Source organism: Vulpes vulpes, chromosome 9 (genome assembly GCF_048418805.1).
Source record: "Vulpes vulpes isolate BD-2025 chromosome 9, VulVul3, whole genome shotgun sequence".
In the NCBI taxonomy this organism is placed as follows: domain Eukaryota; kingdom Metazoa; phylum Chordata; class Mammalia; order Carnivora; family Canidae; genus Vulpes; species Vulpes vulpes.
The window spans coordinates 31,893,605-31,905,703 of record NC_132788.1 but is presented as its reverse complement, the minus strand read 5'-3'; the positions used below and the strand labels follow the sequence as shown (position 1 = coordinate 31,905,703).

At 37.0% G+C, this 12,099-nt stretch overlaps 1 protein-coding gene across 1 annotated transcript in view; it reads right to left on the bottom strand.

Moving 5' to 3' along the window:
• Positions 1-12,099, bottom strand: part of LOC112912760 (uncharacterized) — a 163,434-nt gene that overhangs the window by 75,342 nt on the left and 75,993 nt on the right. The window contains exons 19-22 of the mRNA XM_072722106.1: positions 10,668-10,761; positions 6,639-6,707; positions 3,531-3,619; positions 1,328-2,428 (exon numbers count right to left, since the gene is read on the bottom strand). Of these exons, the coding sequence (XP_072578207.1) occupies positions 1,328-2,428; positions 3,531-3,619; positions 6,639-6,707; positions 10,668-10,761 (1,353 nt within the window). The remainder of the gene's footprint in view (positions 1-1,327; positions 2,429-3,530; positions 3,620-6,638; positions 6,708-10,667; positions 10,762-12,099) is intronic.

Sequence of the window (12,099 nt, the reverse complement as noted above, 5' to 3'; positions counted from 1 at the left end):
GCGTGCTTCTCCCTTGCCCTCCTACAGCTGCTCCCCGGTTTGTGTTCTCTCTCTCTCTCTCTCTCCTCTGTCTCTCTGTGTATGTCAAATAAAACCTTAATTTTTTTTTTTTAATGTGGAGGAGATGCCTGAGTGGCACAGTTAGTTGGGCCTCCAGCTCTTGATTGCAGTTCAGTTCATGATCTCATGGTCATGGGCTCGAGCCCCACCTCAGGCTCCACGCTCACTGGGGAGTTTGCTTCTCTCCCTTTCTCTCTCTCCCTCTACCCTTCACCCTGCTCACACCCTATAAATCAATCAATCAATCAACCAATCCTAAAAGAAAAAAGGAGTCTGTTTTTAAAAACATGGGAGAAAAAAACTGGTGATGATGCAAATATTTGTTATTAAAAATATCTCAAAGTGGTCGTGTTGGAATTTGAAGTTCCAAGAGTTTGAGGAAAGCAGAGAAGACTACACATACTGAAGCAATAAACAGAAGCAATAAATAGATTGAAATATAGATGAAATATCTGTTTATATCCCTTCCCTTAGTTATTGCTTCATTTCCATTTTATGTATTTATTTATTTTAAAGATTTTATTTATTCATCAGGGACACACACAGAGAGAAGCAGAGACACAGGCAGAGGGAGAAGCAGGCTCCATGCAGGGAACCTGATGTGGGACTTAATTAATCCCAGATCCCGGGATCATACCCTGAGCCAAAGGCAGACGCTCAACAGGTGAGCCACCCAGGCATCCCAACTTCTTTTCCATTTTATTGTTTGGAAGTGCAACTTATATTTAAGCCAAGAGATAAAAACCCTAGATATCATGATATATTTTTTAAAGATCTATGTATTTTAGAGAACAAGACTGATAGCATGAGAGAGGCACAGCGGGAGACAGAAACTCAAGCAGACTCCATGCTGAGCAGAGCCCGACTTGGGGCTCCTCTTCACAACCCTGACAACACAACCCAAGCCAGAAACAAGACTAGGACTCTCAACTGGCCGTGCCCCGCTGGCACCCCAAGATAATCGCATTTTTAAAGCAATTTTCTCTACGGTTATTCTGTTTCATGAGGTCACAGGGCGCATAGCGAAAAGAGCTTCCCAGTTCACACGCCACTTGGGAAACTGAAAGAAACTTAAGGAACACAAATCATATGTTTTCCTGCATTCCTATCATTTAGATTGCAGAAATAATCTATTTCCGAACACAATTATATATTGAGACAACCCCATTTTATACACGAGCTTTCTTCATAAGTGGAAAATCAAAATGGCTCAGATAATTGACAAAGACAAAAAACAAAAGAGCAGCAGCAAAGTGAATCTCTCTACCTGTTTTTGAAGTTCAACTTTCTCTTTTTCCGAAGCCAGGAGTTCTACTTGTAACATGCCTTTCTCATTCTTAAACCTTTGCAGATTTTGCTTATCTTGCTGTAATTCTTCTTTCTGATGTACTTCTGATGTTCTGAAAGGACATGGTGAAGAACTCACAATTTCTAATGCAGGTTCCGTACTTTTATAGTTATTAGTACTGTCATTATCTGCATATAATGGCTTCTGGAAAGAGTCTCGTGTTGGTTTTGTTTTCTTGTAAGTGTTTGTAATAGCAGAAGTATCATGCCTTTTCTTCTGAATCATTTGTTTCACCACATTGGAGTGGGCAAGCTGCAAATCAGAAAGGCTTTCTGGGTCACTATACGGAGGGATATATCCAGTGTCTAATTTACTATTAGTGGCATTTTGGTTCAAACTTTTGGCCATCTGCAGGTCAAACTCTTGGTCTTCTTTCACTTCAAATGTAACAAGTGGGTTCCTTACTTTTTTATCTTCTGTATCGTTATCAAGACTCTCATTTTTGTTAAAAACATGCTCACCTGGTTTCTTATCATCTTCATGGAAAGAAAGCTTAGAAGATGACTGGCAAGCATAGTCTGGAGACCCAGAGTATGAATGAGAGAGAACAGCATTTTCGAGACTAGGCTCTTTTTGTTCAGGAAAGGCCTGAGGTACTACAGAGACAGACACTCCAAATTCATCTTTTTCCTCACCATCAAGTGTAACTTTTGTCAATTTCGGAGGTATTTCCTTTGACTCTGCTTCTTTAGAATTACCATGTAGTGGCTCTACCTTAGGATGAGCAATAATTTGGTACTTTTCACAAGTTTTACCAATCTCCTGAGTTAACTCTCTGCTCATGAGCTTTACATTATTTTTCCAATCTAATTTGCCTTGTTTCATCCGTATCTCCTCATGCTTCTTGTGTGCACGAAGATGTTCTGAATGTACAGATCTATCATCCTGTCTATCACATTCCATATGCATTTCTGGTTCTCGAGCCGTATCTTGCAGTTGCACAAGTGGAATGGTAATTTGCTTGGTTTGGCTTTCAGATGCCTTTTCAGCCAGGATACATGTTTGTGAAATAACTTTATCCTTAGGTAATCAAATGCGGACAAAGAAAAATTAGAAAATAATTAAAATTTAGTTATTAGCTGCTCCTAAGACACTGATTATAACTAAGAAGTGAGGACAGAAGAAAAGCATAAATCCATTCACTTATATTTTGTCAGGTTTCTCTTCACTAAACAATTCAATACACTTACATCTACCGAAAAATGAATCAGATGATTTTTAATGTTACAAACTTAAAAACATTTTATCCCCTTGGATCTTAAACAGTGAGCTCCTACGATGCATTTCAGGAGTTTTTACAATTTAAAACCTAGATAATAGGCAAACTACATTTTTGGGGGGCAAATATCAATTAACATCAATCAAAGAAAAACAAATTCCTATATTTTAATTTAAATTATATACTATGATAGTGTTAGACATTGCTATAGATTATCTGCTTGTATCCAGCTCTAATATATTGTAACGTCCACTGAGAGTGGATAAGAAAAATATTAATAATATGGATTTCCTGTGCTGAAATGAAATAACTGAAAGAGTTATTGTTTATAATCCAATTACACAGCTCCCATCCTGGAAGGTGCGTTTCGACAACAGGCGATCGTACTGATTTCATGACCCCATTCTCTGAAGTCAACTACACAGAGATCACAAAGCAGAATAAATCTTTAATCTTGGCATTTGTAAGTGGAAATAGAGAACTAGGCACTTTGAACCACTGAGAATAATCACTCCTTGTACATCAGTCTAAGTCAGTAGTCATCATTGTTATACTGCTCATAATTTCAACTGCTTATACATGACTCAGTATTTGATGCTACCTTCTTTATCATGTAAAGAAGTTACAAAAAATGGAAGAAGCAAAGAATATTTAGAATTATTTTTGCCTCAAAAGAAATTTTTTTTTTTGCCTAATTTCCAAGGATGAAGTTTAGCTAAACTTAGTTACTAAAAATTACAACATTTTGAGTTTTGTAACTCGTAAAATTTTATAAAAACTAAATATTATACTCTATTGACTTCAATATAGCCACTCAAAGATAATTTCACTTGAACCATGTAATATTAGAAAAGCAGGGAAAACAATACAAAATCAGAAATTTAAATTTAAAATTTTACATACCTGGGGGTGGTTATTTTCACTTTCATCAGGCCTTTCTTGCTCTTGCTCTTGCTCTGATGCCACTTCTAAGTCTGGTTCTGACGACAAATCTATATATATAGTTAAAATGGACTACTCAGAATGGTTAGATAAAAGCTATTACCTCTATAAAAATAGAAAATATCATTTATCACTTAAGAGTTTAAATTCATCTTTAGCTGAATATTCAAGAAATACTTTTAATTATCTAAAATTTCAACAAACCATTTGAGAAATACTAAACGTCACCAGGCTAAAGGCACACAAACATCTCCAAGATTCATTCACAAATTCATCGACTTAATATCCATGAACAAAACAATAAGAAACAAAAGTTTAAAATACAGTAGAAACATATAAAATCACAAGAGATTATTCTCTACTTTGTAACAGTACCTCTTAAACAACACCCTAAGCTTCAACCATAACGTTATTCATCATTTCCAAAATTATTAGTACTTTTCATGTCTTTATCAGTGCATATCCTCCCTATGGGTGTATGTCCCCGAGGAGTAAACGTTTCTGAAAGTATTTTCCTCTACTACTTGACAAATTTCCTTGCATCCTTTAGGACTCAGACTGCTGTGTAAAGTCATCCTTGATTATAGCTATCCTTTCCCAGATAAAGATGTATCTCTTTCTTTGGGGTTACCTTAATACCTTACAGGTTTTCTAGTGTACCTTCACCACCTGAACTGTAAACTACTTCATTATGTATCTAGTTCTTTTGCTCCTACACTGTAGGGGACAATCTTGACAATGGGGGGGGGGGAAGGGAGGAGGGAGGAGCAGAGGGAGAGAGAAAATCTTGAGCGGGCTCCACCCCCAGTCCTGAGCCCGACCTGGGGCTCCATCTCACAAGTCTGAGATATGACCTGAACTGAAATCAAGAGCTGGGCACTCAAGCGAATGAACCTCCCAGGCATCCCTGTAGGGGACAATCTCTTACATTTTATGTTACTTAGTACTTATTGTACTAATAAGTACATATGTTTTTATGTTACTTAGTACTTACTTACTGAGTTCCCACTAAGTGATAGATAGGGGACCGGGTTTAAAGAAGTATGTGGATATAAGGTGTCAGGAATAGCTTTCCTAGACATAATGCCTAAACTGAGCCTGCAACAGTGACGTCAGACAGATTCAAAGGGATTACAGGGCAGAAAATGGGGAGAACATGCAAGGCTGTAGTAAGACAAGGGAGAGAAGCACACAACAGGGTAAATATTTGTCTAAAATAGAGGGATCAAAGAGGAAGACATCACTAGCAGTTCAGGATACCAGAGATAAGGGCAGACGGTATAAAGGGCTAAAGATGAAGACTTAGGCAGAAGTCAAGAAGTCAAGTCAAGATTATGAAAGCTTTGTATGTAATTTTAAGATGCCTGGACATAAATATGTTTTCAACAGTGGTTCACAGTCGTATATGTATTTGAGACAGATCACTCTAAATACTGTGGGGAGGGATGAGTGTGAGGGGCACTGTGATCAAAGATAGGAGATGAATTAGAAGGTAGTAATGCAAAACAATGATGATACACACCTGAACTGACAGAATGGTTCCAGAAATATTCAGAATATAAAATTATCAGGGCTCAGTACAGAATAATTATGTACTAAGTCAATCAACAACAATCCTGGCATCAAGGGAAGAGAGATATAATGTACATGAACTGTTTTATGTTGCTTGCATGTACTTTGTAATTTTTTTGTTTCACATTTTCCTGTGGTACAGGAGCCTACAGGTGTTTTCTTTTTAAAGTCCTGCTCTTGGATCTACCAAGCTCATGAAGAAGTAACAGCAAACAAGTCACTTGTATAGATCAATAAATTTGGATTTACAGTCTATACTCACGACTCCTGGAGATAACTGAAAATCTTTAGAAAATGAGTTAATTCTCATTAAAGAAGAAGAAAAGAAAATAACATAAAACTACAGGAGTGAAAAAATATTACACTATATGTTAGTACACACGTGATCATATGACTGATAAAGGACACTGGATTCACTGATACATTAAGTAGAACACACGTTAGATGTGGTTAATCAACTGAAAATCTTAGTAGAATTAGAACTGACTTTCCATATATTATTTTTAAATGATATTCGATACTTCTAAAACCAAGATTCCTTGGGAACTCTTGACTCATTTAAAATAATAAAACAGCATCTGGGTTGTTCAGCCAGTTAAGTATCCAACTCTTGACTTCAGTCGGGTCATGATCTCAGAGTTGTGAGACTGAGTCCCGCATTGGGCTCCATGCTGAGTGTGGAGCCTGCTTGGGATTCTCTTTCTCCTTCTGCCCATCCCTCCCTCCTTACTTTCTGACACTCTCTAAAAAAGTAAAATAAAAATAATCAAATAAGGAGATGGACTATGCCTACGTAGCTGAGAAGAGGATACTATGTGGTAAATTCTCAATGATTGCCATTACTGCTGGGAAAGTCAACTCCAAAATAAAGTCATAGAGAATATAGGAAATATTTTAATACTCTGTTTGGGAAGGTGCTTTTTTTCTGTTACAGTAAATATAGTATGACCAATACTTATGAATTTAGAGCTATAAAAATAAAGCTAAGAAACTATGTTGTGAGTTAACAATCTTTACCTCTCTACATAGTTTTCCCAACTGGTCCCCAAATTCTAAATCTAATCCTGCTACCCACTCTCAAGTGAATGATGAATACGAGCCTAAAAGAAATTATTTTCTCCTAATTCTCTTTCTTTATTTATATGTGGCTTTGGTTAGAGGAAGAATGCAAAAATGTCTTGCTAAAAGATGCTCTGTTTGGTGGTAGGTTGTATGAAAGGAGTAACCACAAATTTTACCACAAAATTATTTTTGAAAAATCAGAACTATGGTGAAATCATAAGGACACTGAACTCTGATTCTTTTTTTTCTCTCTCTCTCTCTCTCTGTTTTCTGGTAGCAGTGATTCACACAGGCCATGGAGCATAGAATTCTCTAACTGAAACACAGCTCCAATATTAATATTTTCTTTATCTATTAAGGTCATCTGTCCAAATTCTGTGGATGCTGACTCATTTTTGATCATTGGTTGTGATACAAATGGGCATTTATTATTACCTTTCAAATCCACAGTTCTTTGACAAGTCTCATTACCGAGGGACAAACTAGAATCCCAATCAGAAGAATCTGAAAACCAAGTTTCCTTTATTAGAATGTAAACAATACAAATTTAACGAATTTGTACAAATTCTTTTGTTAGAGAAACAGCCACAAGTCCTGCTCTTCTCCCAGACACACTACTTACTACTCATTCGTAGCTAATTATATTTTACATGTCCTATACTTGGCATTCACACAGATGTATTTAACTCTCATTTTCTCTTTTTCATTCTCTAGTATTATATAGTTTAATTCACTCACCAAGCTCTATTACATATTCTATACTCCATAAAAGCTCTGTTCATTGATAATTACGAGTCTTCAAGGTCTGAATGTTTTTAGTAACAAAACTGATGTCTAATCATTTATTTTATGTTTAAATATGCATTTTGTGTTCTAAAGACGTGAGGTTTTAAAAACTTGTACTGAATGGTACTACTTTAATAATAATGAGATGGGTCTTTCCTCAATGCACCGACATCCTCAGAATTTAATTTTTGGACAAATATCATATTTATATGAGAAATGAAAGACTTGGGTAATATAATCCTTTCCGTGTAAAAACAAAGTAAGTCTCAGTCCACACTGAGATCCAAAAACTACAGCGCCATGAAACAGAAAATGAATATATAACAAAACTATTGTCCCTTTATAAACAAGATTGCTCTGATTTAAACCTCTTAAGGGAAAGAAAAAAGCAAGAAATGCAGAAATGGAACTTTAATGCCCATTTCATCACAAGGGCCCCTTTATCATTTTGTATCCATGAACCCTGTACATGGTTTAAATCAGTTCTCCCCATGTCATCTGAGAATCCTCAGAGTCCCAAGATCCATCGATTCACAAAATCCAAGAGGTGAAAACTATCTTCACAACCGTACTAAATGTTATTTGACATTTTCACTCTCATTCTCTTAAGTGTACAATAAAGTTTTCTAAAGTTAAAATGTGTGATAGCATCACAACTCACATGATTAGTGGATCACAGCTCTAATGGCTAGCAACATGAGATTGTGTATCCTTGTGGTTTTTTTAATACATCTTTGTGTTTTAAATGTTTGTTTTAATTTCTAAGATTGTAAATATCAACAGCACATCCTGATTGCAGTACAGCAGAATCATCGATACCATTCTACTACAAGTATTTGCCATGTTCTTCAATTTGTCCCGTAATTTAGGCAGTACGCAGTTATGATGAATGCATAATTTATCGAAAGCGTAATTTATTTTTCACTGAAAACAGTGTTATGAATTGATCAGCCTGGATATACTTGTAGGATAATAGTCAATAAAAGTATTCACTTTTGTCTATACCCATGTGGGCCACTGGTATGCCTACATTTCTTGTATCCTCTAGTTTAGCCATGTTAAAGTTTCTTGACCCACGCATGCAAGAAGGTATATAAAACACATCTAAGAAATAACGTATAATAAGCTTTCAATATGGAACTATGACTACCAAAATGAAAAAAATCAATTTAATTGCCACCGAATTTTTAGATACTAAAAATCTTTTGTATTTCAAAATCAGTGTCATATTTATTGATAGAAACAATTTTAGCATTTAAGGAATGGACCCTATGATTTCTTTTGTTTCCAAAATTAGTTTGATTTGGTAGACTATGTCAGTCTTGAAAAGGTGTGTCTGAAAAAGCTATCATCCCCCAAAATGAGCTATCTGAAAAATAGACACCCATGCTTCCATATTCAAATTAATCTCATTTGAATAACGAATATCAAAGCAACATGTATCTCTGGGGTCCAATAGATTTGAGGAAGATGAATGGTGGCTATGTTTTATCCCAAGTCTAGCACTCCATTTGCTCTCAGTATTCTTTGTGGAGCAGCTGTGATCTAATCTGTTTCAGTACAAATAAACTCAAGCTATCTAAAAAGTGAGTTCTTGGGCAGCCCCAGTGGACAAAGGGTGGGTGCCACCATCAGCCCAGGGTGTGATGCTGGAGACCCAGGATCCGGTCCCATGCCGGGATCCCTGCGTGGAGCCTGCTTCTCCCTCTGCCTGTGTCTCTGCCTCTCTCTAGATCTGTCATAAAAAAAAAAAAAAAAAGTGACTTCTCTAGTTTCCTCACCAACTCCAAAATTTCCTAGCTAAGACGTCTTTCATTTTTCCCTCTTTCCCTTCACTATCCCCTGTCTTCAAAAGTAATTTCTGGGGGCACCTGGGTGGCCCAGTCAGTGGGGGGTCTTAGCTCTTGATTTCAGCTAAGGAAATGAATTCGGGGTCCTGGGATTAAGTCCCGTGGTGGGTTCCTCACTCGGCAGGGAGTCTGCTTAATTAAGGACTCTCTCTTCCTCTCCCTTGGCCCCCCTCCCTGCTCGCTCACTCTCTCTCTAACATTAATAAATAAATCTTTTTAAAAACTAATTTGTGATCTATGGTCTTGATTTTTTCTTTTTTTTTTTTTTTGCTTTTACAACCTTTTTATGGATTTTCTCCACCACTTCTTTCCTCTTTGTTTAGCAATAGTATCTAACATCTATACCTTCTATTTCTGTATCTCCTTGTTCCCCTCTGGTTATAAACATGGTCAGAAATAAAAACAAAATAATGCTTTTTCTTGACCCTGTTATGTCTTGAACTATCCAACAGCTCTTCCAGATTTCTCTACAGGGAAGTCTATACCCATGCTACTGAGCACATGACCCAAGGACCACCGCCACTGGCATCACCTGAGAGGTCAAAATGCAGAATTCCAGACCTGCTGTTCACAGTGTGCATTTTTAACAAGGTCTCGGGCGATTGACTATAATTTGAGAAATCCTGGGTCATACTGAACCCTGCCGCCGTATTCCTTTACCTTAACCTTCTATGATCAAGCCTCAAGTTCATCACTATCAATTCTGAAAGTGAAGATGTATTAAAAGTCATAAATGTTCTAACGGAAGTTTTATCAGGGCTAAAGCTTCCTTGATCTCCCCCTAATTGACCCTGCTCTCTTTTTCCTTCCAATTCTCTTTTTTTGCACGAAATGACACTTACAAAGTACCACCATTTTATATGACATTGAGGTACACATATTTATTTATTTAAAAGATGTTTTCATTTATTTGACACAGAGAGAGCGTGCACAAGCAGGCAGAGCAGCAGACAAAGGGAGAGGGAAAAGCAGGCTCCCAGCTCAGCACGGCTCCATCCCAGGTCCCGGGGATCATGGCCCAAGCCAAAAGCAGACCTTCAATTGACTGAGCCATGCAGGCACCCCTAACATATATACATTTATAGCTGACTAGGACATAGCTCTGCATAATCAGCTAGGTCAATCCATAATGTCTTCCCAACAGGGAGAAAAACTGTTAAGAGTGGGAAAATTTTGGTATACTACTCTGACAAGTTTTGGTACTGGGAGCTCACCTGATATTATCCCCACATTTCAAGTAATTTGCTCCTCCTTTTATTTTTTTTTTAAGATTTTATTTATTTATTCATGAGAGACACAGAGAGAGACAGAGAGAGAGAGACAGAGAGAGGCAGAGACACAGGCAGAGGGAGAAGCAGGCTCCATGCAGGGAACCTGATGTGGGACTTGATCCCGGAACTCCAGGATCATGCCCTGGGCTGAAGGTAGGCACCAAACCACTGAGCTACCCAGGGATCCCCTGCTCTTCCTTTTAAAAGAATTCTTTTATTTTACCACCTTCCACTATAAAGCGTTGCTTAATTTTCCTCCATTTACTCCCTGTACTCTCAGCCATTCTCATCATTCCCTCTTTGCTCTTTTCCAACTATTTCCAGGCATTCCTTAGGTCTTGGAATACCTGGAAATGGAACCAGTAATTTAGCTCCTTTAGCGGTACTCTCAATTTAATCTGCAGCTGACACCTGATAAAATATAGAACTTACCCCCTTTTCACATCTTTCTCTCTATGCATTTAATAGGTGATTTTCTTTGGAAATTAGGATACGTGAGAATTTCTGTTTTAAATCGACATTCTGTCAAATGACTTTTTATAAAATACAATTCTTACCTTCTACTTGTTCATTGAATATACTTTGCCCTTGTTGATCTGCAGCTCCAGGTAAACAATCAACAGATTTCTTTGGAAGACTTGCAGAAATACTCTGTTAAAATTAACATCAATAGTGAGTTGCATAAAGATTTCCAAATCCTTTTCTAAGAAAATATTCGAATGTTCTACTTGAATCACAATCAGACATACAAATAAGAAAAGCATGTATTGAAAACCAACACATTTAAAAACCTCATCGATGCTCTCTCAATTAAGTGCACCTTTTTATCTTCATTTGGTCATTAACTCTAAACTGAACATGGAAGGCCAGAGTAAATATTTTCACAGACAAGACGACTGACTTGTACGTACATTTCATCAAGGAAATAACAAAACACCTGACTCTACTTTGTATTTTCCACCAGGATAAAAGGACAGTAAAACTATGTATTGAAACAGATTCTTTAATAACGATATTTGCTATAAATTTAACCTGTTCCTAATGGCAGAAAGTTTTTTAGTCTTAAAATAAGATACTTGGCATGATAAGAAACCTTGGAGTACATCATGTTGAGTATAAACAGAACACTGTGGTAGCTGCTGCTTCACTTAGATAAACAAAAGCTTGGAATTTTTATTGGTACGAAAAAATGGTTGAATGAAATGGCAAAGCAGGAAGAAAAACTTTTCTTGAAATTATGTTTAAATAATAGCAAAATATTTTAGATACAGGTATGAAATGCTTCAAAAAGTATAGTAAGCTTTCAAAAGGGAAGAATAAGAACATTTATTAAGGGCAACCCTGTCGGGACCCCTCTCACTTCTAAGAGCGTTCTCTGTATCTTTACTGAATAAACTTCTTTCATTTTATTCACTCATGCAAAAAGAGCATGATTACTGATTAATCACCTAAAAGGTACCAGGCATTTGTTTTAGTACGCTCAGCTTCTTTTCTACACACAAAAAATAACAATGATTATAACAATGGGGTGGGTCTTCCTGCTTCCTGGTCATTCTAAGATATTAGAGTAAAATGAACAGATGTGCTCCATGGTCTCTCTGTCCAGAATGTCCTTCTCCAAGACATTCTTGTGACGGGTCCTTCCCACCCTTCACTTGGCAGCTCTGGCCACACTCAGAGAGATCTTTTCTCACTACCAAAATTCCACTCCCATTCTCATCCCCATCCTAATAACTACAAACGCCTCCAATATTCCCTAAACTAACATTTCCATTTTTTCTTTTTACATGAAACATTTACAGTGATTTATAATGGATCAGTTTCCTTATTTTTCTACTCCTACCACTACAACCCGTACAGCCTGGTCAAAGTTAGTATTCAGTAACAGAAATGTATTTTAGGTCGAAACATTGAAAATCATCTCACTGAGGGGGTGCCTGGGTGGCTCAGTCAGTTGAGCATCCAAATCTTGATTTCAACTCAGGTCAT